General features: G+C 38.0%; 5 protein-coding genes across 8 annotated transcripts; 4 read left to right on the top strand and 1 right to left on the bottom strand.

Annotated features, from left to right (window-relative positions):
• The first annotated feature begins 22 nt into the window (after window positions 1–22).
• Window positions 23–2,840, top strand: LOC117630014 (probable aldo-keto reductase 1). Its single transcript, XM_034362714.1, has 8 exons — window positions 23–116; window positions 384–634; window positions 736–903; window positions 1,019–1,225; window positions 1,366–1,538; window positions 1,699–1,795; window positions 2,158–2,311; window positions 2,517–2,840. Exons 2-8 carry the CDS (start codon window positions 575–577, stop codon window positions 2,702–2,704), a joined length of 1,047 nt encoding a protein of 348 aa, XP_034218605.1. The 5' UTR covers window positions 23–116; window positions 384–574; the 3' UTR covers window positions 2,705–2,840.
• Window positions 2,841–3,399: 559 nt separating this feature from the next.
• Window positions 3,400–9,287, top strand: LOC117630013 (peptide-N(4)-(N-acetyl-beta-glucosaminyl)asparagine amidase-like). 3 transcript variants are annotated; one of them, XM_034362711.1, is made up of 19 exons: window positions 3,400–3,607; window positions 3,693–3,746; window positions 3,908–4,072; window positions 4,159–4,236; window positions 4,519–4,605; window positions 4,760–4,842; window positions 4,947–5,060; window positions 5,622–5,676; window positions 5,767–5,853; window positions 6,119–6,174; window positions 6,274–6,333; window positions 6,463–6,550; window positions 6,665–6,922; window positions 7,062–7,229; window positions 7,374–7,580; window positions 7,721–7,893; window positions 8,129–8,225; window positions 8,601–8,754; window positions 8,950–9,287. In XM_034362711.1, the coding sequence occupies exons 1-19, from the start codon at window positions 3,530–3,532 to the stop codon at window positions 9,141–9,143; spliced, it is 2,256 nt and encodes a 751-aa protein (XP_034218602.1). In that variant the 5' UTR covers window positions 3,400–3,529; the 3' UTR covers window positions 9,144–9,287. The 3 variants fall into 3 exon arrangements, with proteins under 3 accessions (XP_034218602.1, XP_034218603.1, XP_034218604.1); XM_034362712.1 differs by lacking the exon at window positions 6,274–6,333; XM_034362713.1 differs by lacking the exon at window positions 3,400–3,607 and having other exon boundaries at window positions 3,701–3,815.
• A 1,001-nt stretch (window positions 9,288–10,288) lies between these two features.
• Window positions 10,289–12,725, top strand: LOC117632418 (probable aldo-keto reductase 1). 2 transcript variants are annotated; one of them, XM_034365882.1, is made up of 7 exons: window positions 10,289–10,348; window positions 11,008–11,175; window positions 11,283–11,486; window positions 11,622–11,794; window positions 11,886–11,982; window positions 12,096–12,249; window positions 12,324–12,725. In XM_034365882.1, exons 1-7 carry the CDS (start codon window positions 10,289–10,291, stop codon window positions 12,506–12,508), a joined length of 1,041 nt encoding a protein of 346 aa, XP_034221773.1. In that variant the 3' UTR covers window positions 12,509–12,725. The 2 variants fall into 2 exon arrangements, with proteins under 2 accessions (XP_034221773.1, XP_034221772.1); XM_034365881.1 differs by lacking the exon at window positions 10,289–10,348 and adding an exon at window positions 10,715–10,905.
• LOC117632417 (protein ECERIFERUM 26-like) lies at window positions 12,664–15,775 on the bottom strand. Its single transcript, XM_034365879.1, has 2 exons — window positions 15,182–15,775; window positions 12,664–13,770 (listed from the first exon to the last, which is right to left on the bottom strand). Exons 1-2 carry the CDS (start codon window positions 15,605–15,607, stop codon window positions 12,820–12,822), a joined length of 1,377 nt encoding a protein of 458 aa, XP_034221770.1. The 5' UTR covers window positions 15,608–15,775; the 3' UTR covers window positions 12,664–12,819.
• A 1,861-nt stretch (window positions 15,776–17,636) lies between these two features.
• On the top strand, window positions 17,637–22,690 carry LOC117632416 (peptide-N(4)-(N-acetyl-beta-glucosaminyl)asparagine amidase). The gene is made up of 17 exons (XM_034365878.1): window positions 17,637–17,798; window positions 17,886–17,939; window positions 18,098–18,262; window positions 18,362–18,460; window positions 18,682–18,768; window positions 18,918–19,000; window positions 19,099–19,212; window positions 19,752–19,806; window positions 19,894–19,980; window positions 20,263–20,318; window positions 20,413–20,472; window positions 20,596–20,683; window positions 20,797–21,549; window positions 21,632–21,692; window positions 21,786–21,888; window positions 22,167–22,301; window positions 22,382–22,690. The coding sequence occupies exons 1-17, from the start codon at window positions 17,721–17,723 to the stop codon at window positions 22,464–22,466; spliced, it is 2,163 nt and encodes a 720-aa protein (XP_034221769.1). The 5' UTR covers window positions 17,637–17,720; the 3' UTR covers window positions 22,467–22,690.
• Window positions 22,691–22,780: the final 90 nt, after the last annotated feature.

The raw sequence follows: 22,780 nt of genomic DNA, 5'->3' as shown, positions 1-22,780 counted from the left end.
CCTTTCTTTGGAAAGGCACAATGAAGCTAGATGGATCATGGTTGGATGGATGGATGAAGACAACCAAATCAAGGATTTGAGGGTTAAATTGGGCGGTCAAGTCAAGGACTTGAGGGGTAAATCTCACATTCCAATTTCATCTCCTTTTATTCCAATTTCAGCTTTGGCTGTGCTCAAATCAGATATTTTCATGATCCGACCACCTTCATAATTTAAGAAAAGTTGACTTGTTGGTAGTAAAAAACAATCAAAAGTTTGTAAAGTGTGATTGAATTTTCTTGAGCTGGAATTGTAGCAGAGTTGACCCTCAGACCCTGTTATATTTTGACACGGGCAGTTATGTCCACTGAAGAATGACATATTATTATTATATGTATTTTCAGTTGCCAGAATTGCCCGGAGATTATAACACAGCAGCGCCAGCCAGTAATGTCAATGCAAAGACTAGTCTAGGCATATAGAATAACTGGTGTGCCCAACTCCAATCCTAACACGGCGTAGACTTTGCAGTGCTCATTTAGCCTATCCTATCCTGCTTACATTTTGGGATCAATCAAAACAAACAAGCAACACTATGGCTGAGGACAAGGCAGTACAGATCCCAACAGTTCAACTTGGAAGTCAGGGATTTGAGGTATTCATCCATTTAGAACACTATGGTTGATTTAGATGCTTAGTTTCTTCCAATTTTTACTGTTTTGTTTCAAAATCTCTGACCTCCTTGCTCATCATCAGGTCTCAAAACTGGGGTTTGGATGCATGGGCCTGAGTGGGGTCTACAACTCTCCTGTCTCTGAGGAGGATGGTATCTCCATAATAAAACATGCCTTCAGTAAAGGAATTACTTTCTTTGACACAGCTGATGTATATGGACCCCACTTGAATGAAATTCTTCTTGGCAAGGTTTGTATTTCCGCTTGTGAACTAACTAACACACCTGATTGATTAATTCATGGTAGATATAATTCACAAAGAAGCAGACTATTAGCTAAAATGTATGTTTGTTTTTATAATGAAGGCCTTGAAGCAGCTGCCAAGGGAAAAAGTTCAAGTGGCCACAAAGTTTGGTATTACTGGAAGACGTGATCCTCCTAGAATTACAGTGAAGGGCACTCCTGAGTATGTCCGCTCGTGCTGTGAGGCTAGCCTGAATCGTCTTGGCGTCGACTACATTGATCTGTATTATCAGCACCGGGTGGACACGACGGTGCCTATAGAGGAAACTGTATGTGATTCTCTTCCTAATTCAGCTAAAGCACCACAACTGTATAATATTGGAAGTGCTTTTACATAGCTTCTTGTAGAAATAGAGGGGGGTTGGCTGGAAAATATTGATCAGATACTTTTGTTTTTCCTGGAGTTTAGGTAGGTGAGCTCAAGAAACTGGTGGAAGAAGGAAAAGTAAAGTATATTGGGTTGTCTGAAGCCAGCCCGGACACAATAAGGAGGGCACATGCAGTTCATCCCATCACGGCTTTACAAATTGAGTGGTCCCTATGGACTCGTGATATTGAGGAAGAGCTTATTCCAGTTTGCAGGTATGTTCAAAATCCACTTGCAACCCTGAATTGCTTCCCTATTTTCCATTTTTGTGAAAAAATGATTGCAGTTACTTAAACGCTTGTGGAATGTTCTCAGAGTGTGTCTATAATAACTCTAATTTGTGTCAATTATTTTGTTCAATGTTGTCACATACAGGGAGCTTGGCATTGGAATAGTTCCATATAGTCCTCTTGGTCGTGGTTTTTTCGGAGGCAGAGGAGTTGTGGAAGGTGTGGCTGCAAACAGTTTTGCGGTAGGTTGTTCTTCATAATCTTTTTCTACTCAGTCTGTTATAGAAGTAAATGTAGGTTCTGCAGAGTAACAGAAAACTGAGAGAGGAGTTTGATTCTAATCTTGGTTTTTTCTTTGGCATTATGTCATTTTTAACAAAATCATATGTAAACTAAAAAACCTAGCAGTTCAGTAGTTTTGTGAAAATTGTGCAGTTTTTGTCTTCTGTTTTTTGTGTTTCACTTTTTTATGCAGTTGAAGTACAAAACTACGGGTTCAGGGTGTCTGGATTTTACAACTATAAATTTGAAGTATGTGCTTTTTCTGTGTGTGAAAACTAATTTTGGTTGACTGAATCTTGTCCATTTTTCTTTTCTGCGCCAGGCCAACCATCCTCGGTTTGTAGGAGAGAATTTAAACAAGAACAAGGAAATTTACCATCGAATAGAAAGCCTTGCTAAAAAGCACCAAACCTCTCCTATTCAACTAGCACTATCATGGGTTCTCCACCAAGGAAATGATGTTGTGCCTATACCGGGTGAGTCTTCATTGCATTTTTGTGCTCTTCAACCTAAATTGATTTATAATTGGCATGAAACCAATCAAGATTCTTTAAGATCAGGGTTTGAATTTTTTATCTTTTCAGTTTTCTTACCAGCATTTGTTTGCTCATGAAATCAATCAAGAAAAGTTGTTTCTGTCCATTGACAGATTGTCCATTTGGTTGTGAATTTCCACTGCAGGGACAACAAAGATTAAGAACCTGGATTCAAATATTGGCTCCTTGGGGGTGAAACTCAAGGAAGAAGACATCAAAGAAATTTCTGATGCTGTACCAATTAACCAAGCCGCAGGTGATAGCGATAGCGGAATCCTGATGCAGTGGCAATGGAAGCTCGCCAACACTCCTCCAAAAGATTCAAAGATCTGAGCTTTAAGACATGGACAATTTTCCATCTCAGTGTTGTATTTTGTTGAATTGATTGCAAATCAAACTTTTGTTGTATAATAATACTGTGGACAAAACAATCACCAATAAATGCCATTTTCTCTTTTATTTAAGTACAGTACAAGTGATAGTCTAAACTACAAGAAAATGGGATTCGAACCTGAAACCTCTGGTCTATAAATGAAGGCCCTTTTCCACTAGGCTAAACCTCATTGGCATACCATTTTTCTCTTATTGTGTTGTACCACATGTTTAGTCAATTTATGTCCTAAAGGGTTAGAGATCTTGTTTAAAAATAATTTTAGTTGGTCAATTCAAACTTAAGACTATTGTCTGCAAGTTAATGTATTTTCACTAAACTAGACTCCGTTGACGTGGGCACAATTATAATTTAGTACATGCATACAAAATTTATTTTTTATTTTCATATGACTCCTTACCCACGACCAACAAATGCATACATATGATCACATCTTATGAAATTCTATCAACATAATATTTTCCCCATTGATTTATTTATTTTGTTTTGTACATCATATTTCTTTTGTTTATCAAATAACGATGGAAAAAAGAGAAAAATGGTCGGTATGCAAAAGTAACCGTTGCTTTTTTTTTCGCGCGACTATAAACGAGATGTTCAGGGAAGACCCCACCAAATAAAAAACGTCATGGCGGAAGAAAGAAGAAGAGAGACTTGCCGAACAAAACAAATGGTGACTATGAAAATTCGGAGAAAGAAAGACCTCGACTTTTGCTTTTGGGCTTTGCAGTTGCAGAGATCTCATCATCAGAGTCGCGAACCAGAAAATGGTGACTCGGAGCTTTCAGGTTCACCACAATGACTCCACTTTCGGCGTTGACTTTGATACGGACGATGGCCTCGAAGTATCTCTCTCTATTTCTCTCTGTCATTTCCTCCCCATCTCTCTCTAAAACTCAGTCTCTCTCTCTAACATGCAATTCATTGCAGGTTTTCAAACTCCAGCTCTTATCTCTCACCTCCATCCCTCCGGACGAGCAAAAGGTTCACCAATCTCTGTTACTCACTATCTCTCGCTGTATATAATATATAGGGCTATATCTGCGTGTGAATGTATGTGTCTTATAGGTTTTGCAATTTGTAAAAGTACGTGTTTTTTTTATCGCTCAAGTTGATTGAATTGGATTGTTTTTCTTTCCTTAAAGTTAATTGGAATGGATGAAAATCGTGTCGTTTCGGATAAGTCCGACCTCGTTGCTATCTCTGAGAAGCTCCGACTGGTTTCGATCAATGAGGAGCAACAAGAAACTTCAACTGCTGAAAACGATGAATTGCTGAAATCCGATGAGGAATTGGCCAGAATGTTGCAGGTTTCTTTACAAGTCTTCTGCATTTGAAACTTTTCAAGGAAATTTTGTTTCATTTTATTTATTTTGTCTCTTTTAAAAAAATTGAGGCAGAGGAGTGCGCTGCCCCTGAAGATAATGGAAAGGTTGAGGGAAGACTACGCACTTATGTCAGTATAGTTCTCATGGTAATGTTCTTTCTTATTACCTAATCTGTTTGGTTTCAGGGAAACGGAAGGAAAATGATGTAAACTGAAGATTTGGATTTCAGAAGTTTATTTTACTTGGGGCACAAAAAAGCAAAGAGCTTAGCTTTTGACTAATAGTGGTAGCTAATTCCGAAGAAGAAAAACACATAATAGTTTGTAGTTTTGTATTTCTCAAATTCTTTTTAAAAATTGTACAAGATTAGTTTAATTATTTTCACAGACTGATGTTTTTTTATGGGTTTTGGCCTATCGCTGGTTTAGTATGAGGACCTGGAACGCCAGGAGGCTGCTCGGAAAACAGTTCCTGTTGAAGAGCTGGAGGAGAAAGCATTGGTCAGTTTGGCCAAGGTGAGAGCATTAGTCTCTCTCAGAAAGTAAATGTTTTAAGTACGCATGTCATTGTTTTCATTTTTTTGGACGGAACTGGTATTTGGCAATACATTAATGATTTTCCTCTGGAAAGATGTCTTGGTGATGAGCAAATCTGATAAACGTTTTGTAGGAGGGGAATTTAACTCCATCAAAAAATGAACAAGACCATGCTTTCCTGCTGCAGCTGCTTTTCTGGTTCAAACAATCTTTCAGGTGTTCACCTGTTGCTTCGCTGTTTTTTACTTTTCACTTTCATCATCCGTAGCTCACAAGCTGAATATAGTGTCATGTGCTCTGTGTCTGTTTCAATATTGCAGGTGGGTAAATGCTCCTCCCTGTGATGGTTGCAGCAAAGAAACCGTACTTCATGGGAAGGTGGATCCACTTCCTTCAGAAATTCGACATGGAGCTTCTCGAGTTGAGATCTATGGGTATGCTATTGATGTTTAACCATCCCACCCCAACCCACCCAAACCCCCAACACCACCCCCCCACAATTGTAACCATAGCTAGTCTGGTCCATGGTATTTTTTTCCCTTTATGATTTTATTTTGTTATTTTTTTGTTTTATTAGTTTTAGTACTGTTGATCTAATCTTTCATTGTGGTAAGATCTACTTAGTAGTCTTTGTTCATCTGATTTAAGAATAAACATAGCTGAATCAAATAGGCTCGTCCACTGTGAACTTGAACCCTCCGACTGTCAAAGCTATGGCAGCATTTGCAGCTATAGTTTTCAATTTAAAGGATTTTTATTTACTGTTATACTTACTTTATGTGACTAGCATTTTTAGGTGAGAGCCTCATGTCACAAACCATTAGAAAACTGCTATTTCAATCAAAAAAATTAACCATAGATGTTACCTTTTTATTATTATCTTTCCCTAACCCTGTTTCTTAGTTTTCTATCTATGTGCTAATGCATACATCTCTAGATTCAAAATAATTAATTAGCTTGACATTACTTATTATATTTTTGGTCTTCAACCCCAGATGCAATTTTTGCCCTATAGGGTCTCGTTTCCCACGCTACAATGATCCATTGAAGGTATTTATGCATCTTGGTGACCTCATTAAGAAGCTTATTTGATACTTTATGTCTCCCTCAATTTTATATTATCTTTTCCCCGAAATGCAGCTTGTGGAAACAAGAAGTGGGCGTTGTGGGGAATGGGCCAATTGCTTTACGCTTTATTGCCGAGCTTTTGGATATGAATCCCGCCTGGTTAGTCACTTTCAATTCTAATATCACTGCCATCTGACTTGCTTGATATTCACCAATGGACATGCCTAAAGCAATATGAATATATTTAATCCTTCTTGTACAACATCTAATGAGTTGAGTTCCAACACTGGAACCATTATCTTGTCTAATTATTCATTTTCGGATGAAAGTAGATAATTAAGTAGTTCAGTTGTGTCCTTTTTATTTTTTCCTGGGACTGAGGAGCGTGATAGATTTCTTTTAACTTATTTTTTTTGTTTTTCAGATCTTGGATTTCACAAATCATGTTTGGACAGAGTGCTTCTCACAATCTTTGGGAAGGTAACTTCCATTTACAGACTAGTGCTTTTTCTTTAACTTAGGAGTCCTGGAAAGCCAATAATATGGATACAATGTTCTTTTCACACCTTTGTTGTTCAGATGGTTGCATCTCGATCCTTGTGAAGGAGTGTATGACAATCCAATGTTATATGAAAGCGGGTACCTTTGGTGTTGCTAGTTGAATCATTTTTCTAGATTTCCCTGTTGATTCAGTTTCTTGATATGAGATAAATTATTTTTTGCCTTGATTTGTGCATATTAAAATATAACTTCAAGCATTTTCTGCAGGTGGAACAAGAAATTAACTTACGTAATTGCCATCACTAAAGATGGTGTTTGTGATGTAACCAAACGATATACGAGGAAGTGGCATGAGGTAATCACAAAAAGTGGTACTGGATTTAATTAATTGCCTAGATTTTCATAAAGAGAACTACTTTATAAACTTTACGTTGAGCCGTTGATGAGGAAGAGTCTTTCTATTTTGCAGGTTATTTCTCGACGTAACATCATTACAGAGACTGCACTGTCAGCTGTGGTTGCTAATGTAACAAAAGACTGCCGAAGAGGGTTTACCTCTCAAGTGCTTTCTGTACTTGAAGACCGTGACGAGAAGGAGAGGCAAGAACTCGAAAGAGGTTTACATTCTACAGACAATGCCTCAACCTCATTACCAGGGAGACTAAATGGGGACAAGGAGAAGGCTGTAGGGATCCCAAGAGTTAAACTTGGAAGTCAGGGATTTGAGGCATTATAATAATCCATTTAGATTCCTAAAGTTCCTTCAATTTCTGTCTTTTCTGCAGAGGGTTGATTTAGATGCTTAGTTATATTTCTTCCAATTGTTAGATATTTGTCTCAAAATTTCTGATTTCCTTGCTCGTCAGGTCTCAAAAGTGGGGTTTGGATGCATGGGCCTGAGTGGGGTCTACAACTCGCCTGTCCCTGATGAGGATGGCATCTCCATAATAAAACATGCTTTCAGTAAAGGAATCACTTTCTTTGACACAGCTGATGTATATGGACCTCATTTGAATGAACTTCTTCTTGGGAAGGTTTGCATTTCCACTTGTGAATTTATCAAGTTTATTACACTAACTCAGAAGTTAATATAATATCTGTATTGATTAATTCATGATAGATATAATTTACAAAGAAGCAGACTTTTAGCTAAATGTATATGGGTTTTTATAATGAAGGCCTTGAAGCAGTTGCCAAGGGAAAAAGTTCAAGTGGCCACAAAGTTTGGTATTACTGGAAGACCTGATCCTCCAAGAATTACAGTGAAGGGCACTCCTGAGTATGTCCGCTCATGCTGTGAGGCTAGCCTCAATCGTCTTGGCGTCGACTACATTGATCTGTATTATCAGCACCGGGTGGACACAATGGTGCCTATAGAGGAAACCGTATGTGATTCTCTTCCTCATTCAGCTAAAAGCACCATAACTGTATAAATTGGAAGTGCTTTTACATAGCTTCTTGTAGAAATAGTAGGACTGTGGCTGGAAAATATTGATTAGATACTTTTGTTTTTCCTGGAGTTTAGGTAGGTGAGCTCAAGAAACTGGTGGAAGAAGGAAAAGTAAAGTATATTGGGTTATCTGAAGCCAGCCCGGACACAATAAGGAGGGCACATGCAGTTCATCCCATCACGGCTTTACAAATTGAGTGGTCCCTCTGGACTCGTGATATTGAGGAAGAGATTGTTCCACTTTGCAGGTATGTTCAAAATTCAGTTTGAGTTATGCAAAGTTGTTACCCTGAATTGCTTCCCTATTTTCCATTTCTGCAAGGGAAAAAAAAAGGGGAATGCTTTTGAAGATGATCTAGTACATAACATTATACTTGTGAAAAATTGATTGCAGTTACTTAAACGCTTGTGAAATGTTCTCAAAGTGTGTCTATAAGAACTCTAATATGTGTCAATTATTTTGTCCAATGTTGTCACATACAGGGAGCTTGGCATTGGAATAGTTCCATATAGTCCTCTTGGTCGTGGTTTTTTCGGAGGCAGAGGAGTTGTGGAAAGTGTGGCTGCAAATAGTTTTGTGGTAGGTTGTTCTTCATAATCTTTTTCTGTTATAGAAGTAAATGTTAATGTAGGTTCTGCAGAGTATCAAAAACTGTGATTCTAGTCTTGGTTTTTCCCTTTGGCATTATGTCATTTTAACAAAAACATATGTAAATTCAAAAACCTAGCAGTTCAGTAGATTTTTGAAAATTCTACAGTTTTTTTTTCTTCTGATTTTTGTGGTTCACTTTTTTATGCAGTTCAATTACAAAACCCGGGTTTAGGGTGTGGTTCATGGGTTTTTTTCTGCTTGAACTGGATTTTACAAATATAAATTTGAAAGTATTGTTCTTTTCTGTGTATGAAAACTAATTTTGGTTGATTGAATCTTGTCCATTTTTCTTTTCTACGTTAGGCCAACCATCCCCGGTTTGTAGGAGAGAACATAGACAAGAACAAGAATATTTACCATCGAATAGAAAGCCTTGCTAAAAAGCATCAAACCTCTCCTGTTCAACTAGCACTATCATGGGTTCTCCACCAAGGAAATGATGTTGTGCCTATCCCGGGTGAGTCTTCATTACATCTTTGTCCTCTTCCACCTAAATTGATTTATAACCGGCATGAAATCAATCAAGATCTTTTAAGATCAGGGTTTGAATTTTTGAGCTTTTACCAGCATTTGTTTGCTCATGAAATCAATCAAGAAACATTGTCTCTGTCCATTGACACGTTGTCCATTTGGTTGTGAATTTCCACTGCAGGGACAACAAAGATTAAGAACCTGGATTCAAATATTGGCTCCTTGGGGGTGAAACTCAAGGAAGAAGACATCAAAGAAATTTCTGATGCTGTACCAATTAACCAAGCCGCAGGTGATAGCGATAGCGGAATCCTGATGCAGTGGCAATGGAAGCTCGCCAACACTCCTCCAAAACATTCAAAGTCTGAGCTTTAAGACATGGACACTTTTCCATCTGAGTCTTGGGACTTCAATGATAATGTACTTTGTTCAATTGATTGCAAATCAAACTTGTGTTGTATACTAATACTGTAGACAAACCCTATCACCAGTAAATTCCACTACAATTAATTGCTCTCATACCCTTTTCTTCTTCTTCTTTTTTTTCTTTTTAATGAAGAAATTCTCATTTCTCAAAGTCTATTTTCTTCACTTTTTTACATTTGTATTTATGGCTTTTAGGTCGTAGGAATATATTAAAGAGTATAGCCGCGCGGCCATACAGTTTAAAGATATTTAAATTTATTAAATAGTGTAGCCTCGTGACGATACTGTTTGAACATATTTGAATAATTAAAGAGTATATATTTTAAATATATTAAATTTATTAAGAGTATAGCCGGGCGGCTATACCTTTTAAATATATCCAATGTTCAAATAGTATAGCCGCTCGGCTATACCTTTAAAATATATTCAATATTTAAATAGTATAGCCGCCCGGCTATACCGTTAAAATATATTTAAATATTTAAACAGTATTGCCGTTGCAGAGATTATCATCGGAATCGCGAAACAGAAAATGGTGGCTGGCAGCTTTGAGGTTCACCATAATGACTCTACTTTCGGCGTTGACTATGACACCGAAGATGGCCTCGAAGTATCTCTCTCCCTCTTTCTCTCTGTCATTTCATTTCCTCCACCTCTCTCTCTAAAACTCAGTTTCTCTCTCTAACTTGCAATTCATTGCAGATTTTCAAATTCCAGCTCTTCTCTCTCACCTCCATTCCTCGGGACGTGCAATTTATTGCAGGTTTAATGAAGAAATTATGATTTCTGAAAGTCTATTTTCTTCTTTTGGTTGTACTTATTATTTATTATAAATCTTTTTAAGAAAATAGAAAGAAGCATCGGACGGTTCATTTTAATGGTAGTGGATGCTTATTTTCTGCAAGCTATTCGCACCAATTAATCCGCATAAGAGAACAGCTGTTGAATTCATACTGTTGAGCTTGAGAAGAGGCTAAATAAACTCGAGCTGTGGAGAATAGGCAGGGTGAACTAACCTATCTGCATTTAGGTTTTATATAAATTACAGGAAACAATCGAAACAAAGGTTTTGGAGAAAATTAAAGAAGATTAGTATGACTAAAGGGAAGGGAACACAGATTCCAAGAGTCAAACTTGGAAATCAAGGACTTGAGGTATAATCCATTTCTAAAGCTTCTTTCATTTTCTTTGTATTTTGCATATGATTGCTTCTGCAACAGAACTAATCACAATTTACCAATCTTTCAAGACCTTGTTGGTTCCCTTTCTTTTGGAGAGGATCTCTATGAATGAAGGAAATGTTAAATCAGAATCGAATAGAATAGATAGCATGGTGACATGGTGACATAATGAGTGATGTCAATTGATTGGCCAGTGACATAATAATCCAATGGGTCAAAGTTGTACTAGATATTATTCTCATTGCCATTGGCATAGTGACAGTCAGTGATGTCAATGTAAGACTAGTGGGTAGATATATATGTAATAATCAGTGGTGATGTGTGTGTGGCCAACTTTAAATCCCATAAACAGGTCATAGACTTTGCATCTTTACTTTGCTATTTCTCAGTTCAGCAATCAAAAATCCTGTTTACATCTGGGATTGTTGATCTAAGAGGAAGCAATTGAAAGCAATTATTTAGATAACAAAATGACTGAGGGGCAGGGAATTCAGATTCCAAGAGTTGAAATTGGAACCCAAGGTTTTGAGGTACAATATCATTCTGTTTTTCAAATGATTTTGTCGTTGCATTTTGGCTTGCTTCTGCTTCTGCAATAGACTTTCTAATTCATTTCCTTGCTCTGTCTGCAGGTATCAAAGTTGGGGTTTGGATGCATGGGGCTGAGCTGGATCAACTCCCCTGAGGCTGAAAAGGAAGGAATCTCACTAATAAAAGATGCCTTCAGTAAAGGGATCACCTTCTTTGACACATCTGATATATATGGAACTGATCATTACAGTGAAATTCTTGTTGGCAAGGTATACTTCCGTCTCCAAGCCCCCATCATTATTCCACTTGTGCAATATTGATCAAGTAACTTAATTAGACTAACTCCACTAATTAGAAACATTTTATCAACATTTAGGCCTTGAAGCAGTTGCCAAGAGAAAAAGTTCAGATAGCCACAAAGTTTGGTGTTGTAAGCTTGGGACCGCCTCGTCTGGTAGTAAGGGGTGACCCTCAGTATGTCAGGGTATGCTGTGAGTCTAGCTTGAAGCGTCTTGGCGTCGACTACATCGATCTCTACTATCAGCACCGGGTGGATCAATCGGTGCCTATAGAGGATACTGTATGTAATTTAATGTGTAATTTCATAAGTTCATAACAGATTGATTGAAGTCTAAAACTACGCAGTTTTGTGCTAAAGGCAATCCCAGAACCCTGATTAGATATTTTTCATTTCTGTATTTGCTTTGGAGTTTAGATGGGTGAGCTGAAGAAACTGGTGGAAGAAGGAAAGATAAAGTACATAGGATTATCTGAAGCAAGCCCAGACACAATAAGGAGGGCACATGCAGTTCATCCCATCACAGCTATACAAATGGAGTGGTCTCTTTGGACTCGTGATATTGAGGAAGAGATTGTTCCACTTTGCAGGTACGTTATATTTACACGCTTGCTTGTGCAAATCTTGGCAAATCACGAACCTCAGGGACGTTTTGTAATAAAAATCCTTGTTTATATGCAGGGAGCGTGGGATTGGAATTGTTCCATATAGTCCTCTTGGCCGTGGTTTTTTTGCTGGCAAAGCAGTTTTGGAAAATTTGGACTCTAAAGTTCATGCGGTACATATTTAAAAACAGAGCTAATTAAGCTATTTATCTTATACTAGTGACTGAGTTTGTTGGTTGATTTTTTTTTTTTTCATTTTTGTTGTTTTCGTTTTTGTGATTATCAGGCCGCACATCCTCGGATGACGGGAGAGAACTTGGAGAAGAACAAACACATTTACCATAGAGTAGAAAGCCTTGCTAAGAAACATGAATGCTCCCCTGCTCAACTAGCCCTCTCATGGGTTCTCCACAGAGGAAATGATGTTGTTCCTATCCCTGGTGAGTATATATAATTCCTTCGATACATTACGTACATTGTTCATTGAGACTATATTTACTGTGAATTTCCATAGGGACAACAAAAATTAAAAACCTGGATACAAACATTGGCTCCGTAGCGCTGAAACTCAGGGAAGAGGACCTGAAAGAAATTTCTGATGCTGTTCCTCTCGACCAAGTAGCTGGTGAGAAAACTTACGAACACGCAAGTCATGTGCAATGGAAATTTGCCAACACTCCTCAAAGGAATCCAAATTAGTCTGACTGATCAATCGAGCTTACAAGGACTAATTGCCTGCTACAGTATTAATTAATTTTGTAATACTCAGGCAGCAAATGAAATGTAACTTGATCCGTAATTGGTTTAAGTTTTCCAAGTCTTGAATTTGAAACAAATAAACTCACAGCAGCAAATTCAAGTTTGTCACCCACTTAGAAGCATTGTTTGGATGATATAGTATTAATTAATTTTGTAACACTCAGGCAGCAAATGAAATGTAACTTGATCTGTAATTGGTTTAAGCTTTTCCAAGTCTTGAAGTTAAAATGGATAAACTCAAAGCAACAAATTCAAGCTTGTTTCCCACTTAGCAGCATTGTTGGTTTTAGGCTCAAAATAGGTTGTGCCTCACAGAGCCGGGCCAGCTCCTCCTCTGGCAATGTCACCATAACCATCCTTCCAAGCCCTCCTTCTGAAGCTGGCATCACCATTATCAACCCTTCACCCTCCACATTCCCCACATGGTAAGACACATGAGCTGGCTTCTTGTCCTTGTCAAACAGGGCTGCATACATCATTGGCTCCTTCTCATTCATGTGCTCCATGCTAACACATGTCAATTCAGGGCCATACATCCTAAATGCTGCCCCAAACTTACCTTCCTCTCCCTTTTGTGATCCAAACCAGTCCACTCCAGACCAAAACTCCTCCTCCTTCTGACTCCACACGTGGCGCTGCACCGCTCCTGCCACATGCTCCAACCCGTTCGCGTTTTCCGCTTCCTCCACATCCGGCACTGAAAGCATTGAAAAATGCAAGGCATTGCCATAGTGCCACCCAGAACACAGCTTCTTTCTAAAGTCGGTACAAATTGAAAGGGAGTGCTTGGTGGCACTCTTTTGGGGCTTTAAGCGCGCAATGCTTGTCCAAAACACTGCAGCCAGCAAATCAAAAGGGTTGGCTTCAGGGCAAGTTTTGTGGATTTGTAAGAGGCCTTGCTTGATCATTGCACTGGAGAATTTGAAAGTGGCTGTGCTCATTTTCTTTTCTGGTAAAGGGGTCTTTGCTGCCACAGACTTGGCTTCATAATAGGCCGCTGCTGATTTTGTTTTTATTATGTCTTGATCAACGGGTCTGCCTCCGAGGGCTGATGACTCCCCGACGAGAAGCGGGTGAGCAATTGCTTGCTTGCGGTGAGTCTCGGCCCACGCCTTGACGAGTAGGGTGACACAAGTTGGGTCTGCATGCATGTGAGTGCAACTTACACCAATGGCTGCACCTCCTCCTTCAAATTCATTTATCTCCAAAACCAGGATTGATTCATATGTTAATGCTTTTTTAATCAAGTTTGGTGCCACATATAATAATGTTCGTTTTCAATAAAATCGAGCGTACAATATTATATAAGCAAAGGGCATACAAGAATTCAGAACTGATCTCCATTCCCCAACAAGAAAGAGAACAAAAAAACAAAAGTAATAATAATTGTGTCTCATTTTAATTACATACCCTTCCCGCACAGGAGGGCGCTGCAATAATTTAAAGCTACCCAACTGGCATGTTTTTTCAAATCAATTTAATTGGGCGTGACACTCACATATTTGGTAAAAATTAATATTATTATGGCCAGAACCTTTATTTCATTAATTTCAATCTGTTTATACCACATATGAAGGACCAATTATTCCGCCATACGTGGAATACGGGACCTACGAAAGGGCCTATAAATCCCAATCAAAACATTAAGACTCATTAATTGATCATTGGTAGGGTGAGCTTATGACAACCCTACTCATGTACAGACCACCGGCGTGGTGAGTCTTCGGCAACCAGCCAGCCGATCCGGCTTAAAGAAGGTGCCTATTTTATCAAGCTGGACAAATGACACGTGACAGTCTCTAAAGCAATATCAACAATCTCACATCAAAATTCCACTCAAAATGTACACCTTCCAAGATTTATAAATAGGGGCACAAGTCCCCCAAATAAAGTATTTGTTTAATTCAGCTACTTAGCTTTTACTCTGTTCAAATTGTTATTCACTCTGTCCTTAAGTTAACTTAAACATCGGAGAGTCTTTAGCCGGTACAACACCGGTACCCAAGGTCTTACCGTAGCTTTTTGTCTTGCAGATCCTACTCATCTACCGAAGAGCCCAAGGAGGCCGAAGGTGATGCAACATCTCTAAGTTGGGCCAAAAGTACTTGACCATTTTTATGCATCAACACAATCAATTAATGTTTTTAGAGATCTTGTTTGGTTAGAAACGAAGGAAGTTGACGTTCCACCTCAAAATCAATTGGTAATGGGGAATAGTCCAACACCTTATAAATCCTTTTTTAAAGGACATTTTCACCTTCACATTCTCACAAGAAATCCTTTGCTTGGATTTCAAAAATAATTTTATACACTCCTCGTATAAGTATAAGTGTTAGTGATAGTGCTACACGTGTGTGGCTAGTTGTATCAATAACTCACAACTACGCCGCCAACGCTTAAGTAATTATTTTTAGCATATTACTCGTATTGTATAGAGAAATACGAAAATACGCCATCTTAAACATAAGAAACATATTTCTCCTTGTAGAAAGTTTGGCACATGTATATAAAATTTAATAAATCACTTCAGTACATAGGACTCCTTACCTTAACCGGGACCAACGAACCAGGATTGAAAATATTAATAAATAATAATAAATAATAAAAAAGTACCTGGATCCTATAGGGTGACCAAGTACTGGGATCATCAGGCATGTCATCCCAGACGGTCAAAAGCCTCTCCTCGGAGCCATCAGCAGATCTGAGCCACTCATCAAGTGTGGTCGCCACCCTGGCCATGAAGACCCGAACACCCGCATCATTACACTTAACCTCCCAATTGCCGTCGGGTTTCTGAGCCATCCGACCCACAACCTGAGGGTGCAGCGAGAGGGCCTCGGAGAGAGAGAGCCGCAAAGGGTCCAAGTCAAAACAGCCGAACAACTTGTGCTTGTAGTAGAAGACTACGTGGAGGGTGTGGAGGCCCATTGCATGGTCCAGCGCTGTAAGATTGTGGGTAGTGCCCGCCTTCACTGGCCTGCTCGAAACTGCCGTTAGCTTTGAGTGTACCACCACCCGGCTCTGCTGGGTCGTCGACATTATCGCAGAGATAGAGAGAGAGAGAGAGAGAGAGATGTAAACAGTACACAGAAGAGAAGATTATAGTTTATGCTCTCTAGTTTTGTAAGAAGACGTAGCGATGTTTGATATATAGAAATGTATATATATGTGCAGAGAGACAGAGAGAAAGAGAGATGTTCTTGGGTTAGGTTAGGTCGGTTGTGAACATTAAAGACGGAACGAAATAGTTGTTCAGTTCATTATTGAAGGGCTGTACTTTTCTTCCATTAGGGTTTAAATGAGTTGGGAAGTTCAGAATGCAAATATGTCATTGAATTAAAGAAGGTCAAAACAAAAAAGAAGAAGGTGGCGTGTGAATATGTGATGTTGTGTTTTTCTGTATGAAATTAATGACCACAACGACCATTGTGCAACCTAAAATGTGTAAACTAATTCAGCTGGAAGAAGACCGACCACAGAAAATAGAACCAAATATTATTTGTTCTGGTTAGCATCCTTTTCAATCTCATTAATATATACATGTAGACTTCCTTATTATCGTTAGTCATTTTCATCGAAATCCTTTTCGATTTCATTAATAATGTTTTGGTCCACTTTGACTTGATATATGCAATGCCACTGTCATGTTCATTTTCATCGTCCCCATCCTCACATCTTCATTTCCAATCATGGATTAATGCGCAACCCATACCTAGCCCTTTTCTTTATGTCAACCATATATATGGAATGGAGTAACCCTACTACCCTAGTAAGGATGTGTGCATTTCCCTTAAAATAAACACATCCTTTCCTTAACGTAGAAAAGCTCCTATTGGCCTATATTAAATTTTGTATTTATCTGTAATTCCCATGTTAATTGTGAAGGCTGGCCCATGTTAAATGTATGGCCTCATCGGACCTACGACCGGGGCTTCGGCCTGCAGGAGGCTACCCCATAAATCCTGAGAATCATGCCCACCTATAACTTGCAACCCTCTGATAATTGGTGGGTTTATAATATGAGTTATTTACACTAATATTTCTTCAATTTTTCTGCATTTTCATATAGGTTTTAGAAATTACACGAACACTCCCTAAGGTTTTAAATTATTTTTACAAAACTTCTTTTCATTGATTTTTCGTCCAAAGATTTATAATTTTATACCAAAGAAAAACTCTCCAAATGACAAAGTTGGCATTTGAGATTAGATTGCATATACTTCATTGAGGTTAATTTTTCCATTTGCATAAATATTTTTTTTTTCAATGAAATCATCAATTTTTTGACAAAGAATCAACGGAAAGTGGTTTTGTGAAAACAAACTGAAACCTAAGAGGCTTTGCTTTTTATCACAAATAGTCCTAGAGGTTTATGAAATTATTACCTTTCGTCCTTAACCTTTTTTGGCTACACTAATGATCCTTAAAGTTACCCTCAACACATCAAAATGGTCTATGCAGTTAGTTTCCGTCAAATTTTCTGTTAAATTGCCAGCGCGGCACATGTGTGGAGCCCACACATCCAATGGCATATAACCACGTAATTTTAAGTATAATATAATATATTTTAAAAACTTAAAATTCATTAAAAAAATTTAAAAGCAACTTAAATCTTTTTATATATTTTTAAATATCTTTCATGCTATATTCAAATTGAATGAGAGAGATGAGTCTAAAATATATTCTATTATATTTAAAGCCACATGGCTCTATATCATTGAATGTATAGGCTCCACATATGTGCCATATTATCAATTTAATAATAAATTTGACGGAAGATAACAGTAATGACCATTTTGATGTGTGGATGCTAACCTGCGGAAGATAACGGTAAGGACTATTTTGATATGTGGATGCTAACCTTAAAGACCATTAGTGTCTCAAAAAAACATTAGGAACGAAAGATGATAATTTCACAAATCTCATGAACTATTTGTTAATTTTTTTTTTTAAAAAAAAGTCTTATGAAAAACAACCGTTAAAAAAATAAAAATAAAGCAACATACATGGCATGCCGCAAACGACACGTCAGTATTGATTCTTTGGAAGAAAGTTACCGAACAAAACAAATGGTGGGAGAAGAAAGACCTCTACACTTTACTTTTGGGGCTTTGCAGTTGCAGAGATCATCATCAGAGTCGCGAAACAGAAAATGGTGGCTCGCAGCTTTCAGGTTCACCACAATGACTCCACTTACGGCGTTGATTATGACACCGGAGATGGCCTCGAAGTATCTCTCTCACTCTCTCTGTGTCATTTCCTCCCTCCCTCTCTCTCCAAAACTCAGTTTCTCTCCCTAACATGCCATTCATTGCAGGTTTTCAAAATCCAGATCTTCTCTCTCACCTCCATTCCTCCAGACGAGCAAAAGGTTCACCAATTTCTACATATATCTCTTGCTATATAGATATATATACGTATATAATTATATATATCTCTGCGTCTGAATGTATGTGCATAGGTTTTGCTATTTGTAAAACTACGTGTGTCGCAAGTTGATTAAATTGGATTGTTTTTCTTTCCGTAAAGTTAATTGGAGTCGATGAAAATCGTGTCCTTTCGGATGATTCCGACCTCGTTGCCATCTCTGAGAAGCTCCGACTGGTTTCGATCAATGAGGAGCAACAAGAAAAATCAACTGCTGAAAACGATGAATTGCTGAAATCCGATGAGGAATTGGCCAGAATGTTGCAGGTTTCTTCACAAGTCTTCTGCATTTGAAACCTTCCAAGGAAATTTTGTTTCATTAAATTTTTTTTTTTTTCTATTTTGAAATAAATAATAATAAATTAGGCAGAGGAGGAGGCGCTTTTGTTTCAGCAGTACGCTGTCCCTGAAGATAACGGAAAGTTTGAGGGGAGACTAGGCCCTTATGTCAGTCAAGTTCTCATGGTAATGTTCTTTCGTTTTCCTTAATCTGTTTGGTTTCAAGGAAACGGAAAAGCAAAGAGCTTAGCTTTTGACTAATAGTACTAGTTAATACCAAAGAAGAAAAACACATAATAGTTTGTAGTTTTGTATTTCTCAAATTCCTCTAACAAATTGTGCAAGATTAGTTTAAGCCTTTTCACAGACTGATGTTTTTAATGGGTTTTGGCCTGTTGTTGCTTTAGTATGAGGACCTGCAACGCCAGGAGGCTGCTCGGAAAACAGTCCCTATAGAAGAGCTCGAGGAGAAAGCATTGGTCAGTTTGGCCAAGGTGAGAGCATTAGTCTCTCTCAGAAAATAAATGTTTTACGCATGTCATTGTTTTCATTTTTTGGACTGAACTGGTTTTTGGCCATATATTAATGATTGTCCTCTGCAAAGATGTCTTGGTGATAAGCAAATCTGATAAACGTGTTTTAGGAGGGGAATTCAACTCCATCAAAAAATGAACAAGACCATGCTTTCCTGCTGCAGCTGCTTTTCTGGTTCAAACAATCTTTCAGGTGGTCTCCTGTTGCTTTGCTGTTTTTTTACCATTCACTTTCATCATGCGTAGCTGACCAGCTGAATTTGTGTAATGTGCTCTGTATCAATATTGCAGGTGGGTTAATGCTCCTCCCTGTGATGGTTGCGGCAAAGAAACCGTATTTCATGGAATGGCTGATGCACTTCCTTCAGAAATTCGATATGGAGCTTCTCGAGTTGAGATCTATCGGTACGCTATTGATGTTTGGCCATTCCCCAACCCCAAATTTTGTAACTATAGTCTGGTCTGGTCTATGGTATTTTTACCCCTTTATGATTTTATGTTATCTTGTTTTTTTTTTTGCTTTATTGGTTTCCCTACTGTATATCTAATCTTTCATTGTGGTAAAATATTCTTGGTAGTCTTTGTTCATCTGGTTTAAGAATAAACATAGCTGGAGTCAAATAGGCTCGTCCACCATGAACTTGGACTCTCCGACTGTCAAAGCTATGGCAGCATTTGCAGCTATAGTTTTCAATTTAAAGGATTTTTCTTTACTGTTGTACTTTCTTTATGTGACTAGCATTTTTAGGTGAGAGCTTCATGGCACGAACCATTAGCAAACTATTTCAATCACAAATTTTAACCATAGATGTTACTTTTTTATTATTATCTTTCCCTAACCCTGTTTCTTAGTTTTGTATCTATGTGCTGATGTATACATCTCTAGATTCAGAATATTTAATTAGCATGACATTACTTATTATATTTTTGGTCTTCAACCCCAGATGCAATTTTTGCCCTATAGGGTCTCGTTTCCCGCGCTACAATGATCCATTAAAGGTATTTATGCATCTTGACCTCATTAAGAAGCTTATTTGATATTTTATGTCTCCCTCAATTTAATTTAATTTTTTCCCAAACATGCAGCTTGTGGAAACAAGAAGGGGGCGTTGTGGGGAATGGGCCAATTGCTTTACGCTTTATTGCCGAGCTTTTGGATATGAATCCCGCCTGGTTAGTCATTTTCAATTCTAATATCTGTGCCATCTGACTTTCTTAATATTCACCAATGGACATGCTTAAAGCAATATGAATATATTTAATCCATCTTGTATTATCACATCTAATGAGTTGAGTTCCAACATTGGAATGATTATCTTGTCTAATTATTCATTTTTGAATGAAAGTAGATAAAGTAGTTCAGTTGTGTCCTTTTTTTCCTTATACTGACGAGGCTTACTTGGACCCACAGTGCCTGCTGATAGATTTCTTTTAACTTTTTTCTTTCTTTTTCAGATCTTGGATTTCACAGATCATGTTTGGACAGAGTGCTTCTCACAATCTTTAGGAAGGTAACTTCCATTTACAAACTAGTGCTTTTAACTTAGGAGTCCTGGAAAGCCAATAATATGGATTCAATCTTCTTTTGACACCTTTGTTGTTCAGATGGATGCATCTCGATCCTTGTGAAGGAGTGTATGACAAACCACTGTTATATGAAAGCGGGTACCTTTGGTCTTGCTAGTTTAATCATTTTTCTAGATTTCCCTGTTGATCCAGTTTCTTGATATGAGATAAATTATTTTACCTTGATTTGTCCATAAATATAACTTCAAGCATTTTCTGCAGGTGGAACAAGAAATTAAATTACGTAATTGGCATCGCTAAAGATGGTGTTTGTGATGTAACCAAACGATATACGAGGAAGTGGCATGAGGTAATCACAAAAAGTGGTACTGGATTTAATTAATTGCCTAGATTTTCATAAATAGAACTACTTTATGAACTTTGTTGAGCCATTGATGAGGAAGAGTTCTTTTTATTTTTCAGGTTATTTCTCGACGTAACATCATTACAGAGCCTGCACTGTCAGCCGTGCTTGCTAATGTAACAAAAGACTGCAGAAGAGGGTTTACCTCTCAAGTGCTTTCTGTACTTGAAGACCGTGATGAGAAGGAGAGGCAAGAACTTGAAAGCAGTTTACATTCTACAGACAATGCCTCTACCTCATTACCAGGGAGACGAAGTGGGGACAAGGAATGGCGGAAGTCAAGATTAGAATGTGGTTCTGATGAGAGTTGCTCCTTGAGTGGTTCTTCTTGTCCAGTTCGTGCATGTGTTGACAAGCATGTGACCGAAATTCACAATGCATTTCTTCCGATTCTTTCCCAGTTTGTTAAGGAAAAATATCCCAAGTCAAGGGCGGTTGAAGTACTCGAGACTCTTAAAGGAATTCTTGTGGATCTTAAGAAATCCCCTTTTAAAACAAGGAGGGCCACAATCGATTCAGTCAGCCAATCTCTTGTTCATCAGTTGCTGCCCTCTTTCACTGAGTTACTTAATGCTCTTTCGATGAGTGGTAAGGCAGATGCTGATGGGAGGTTTGACATTTCTTTACCTGGAAATGCTGTCAAAACCTCTTTGGCACTGCCTGTTGCTTTGGATGCTTTGGATGACACAATCAATAATCTTAACATTTGTGATTACTTTGTTGAAGATTCTCTTTGCTTGCCACTTCTGAAGCTAAACAGAATACATTCTGGTTCAGTCCTTGCAAGTGGAGAAGAAATTCCTTTTGGAATTGTGAGTTTTATTTGGTCTGTATGGTTCATCTTTTTACTGTTTCATTTAAAAATTTCTCCATAATCTCTGCTGAAAATTTCAGGCAACGTCAGCATTTGATGGGTTACGCACATCTAAGTGGGAAGAACCAAATGGCGCACGAGGTAATGAAAAGGGTTCTCTTTTGTACATTAGTGTGATTTAAACACTTTACTATTAGCAAGTTCATTTTGTGAATTTGTATTTATGGCTTTTAGGTTGTTGGATCAAGTATAAAGTATCAGACAACCTGATGCATGAACTTGTGGCATATGAGATAATGTCAGCCAATGATGCACCAGAAAGGGATCCGATGGATTGGTACGATATGTATGATTAACTACAGATCTTTGAGTTTTCAATCTGCTACATTTTTCTTTGATTAAGTGGCATGTGGCATGTGTTTATGGCCTTATGCAACAAGGACTTTGGCTCCTTTTCATTCAGGCATCCTCTTCAATGACAATAATGGAATGTCCTGAATGTAGTTATTGAATTTTTTCCCTGCATGCACACGTATTGTGAAGTACTTATATACTTGTATTCAGAAATCCTGTGAAGCATTGATCTTGTTGAGCATTTATAAATTTAATTTACAGGGTAGTTGAAGGAAGCAATGATGGGGAATCAAGCTGGCATCTATTGGATAAACAAACTTCTCAGATATTTGACAGTCGTTTCCAGCGTAAAACATTTAAGATCTCATGTCAGGGTTTCCTATCAAATGTTTTCAGGTAAATATGTGCACACTCAAATGCGTTAGAACATGTACCAATGTTTTCCGGCTCTCCATTAAATTAGAGTTACGTTGCAGGTTCAGATTTTTGACAGTTCGAGATGTTCAATCAACCTCGCGGCTGCAATTAGGTAGCATTGACCTCTATTCTAGAAGCAGCTAATTCTTACGGATTGATTTTGTCCGCGAAAGGGTGTATGATAATGTATATCATCAACTTGGTTCGAGTGCGTTGCTTTATTGTTGTTGAAATAATGAAGCTTTCTTTATGCCCTCTCTGTTCAGGGTGGTTTAATTTCTATGTTACCAAGATGTTTCATTAGTTCAAATGGGAATATAAAAAAACAACTATCTTCGAAGTCTAATGAAGTTGTCTACTCTTTACATTAATGAGCTTTCCGAATCATTAGCCAGTCTAGTCTCTCAGATTGTTGCCCTTCAATACCAACCTATGATATATATGCTCTTTATGTTTTC

The sequence above is a fragment of the Prunus dulcis genome, chromosome 6, assembly GCF_902201215.1.
Source record: "Prunus dulcis chromosome 6, ALMONDv2, whole genome shotgun sequence".
NCBI lineage: Eukaryota > Viridiplantae > Streptophyta > Magnoliopsida > Rosales > Rosaceae > Prunus > Prunus dulcis.
This window is presented reverse-complemented; position numbering and strand designations above follow the sequence as displayed.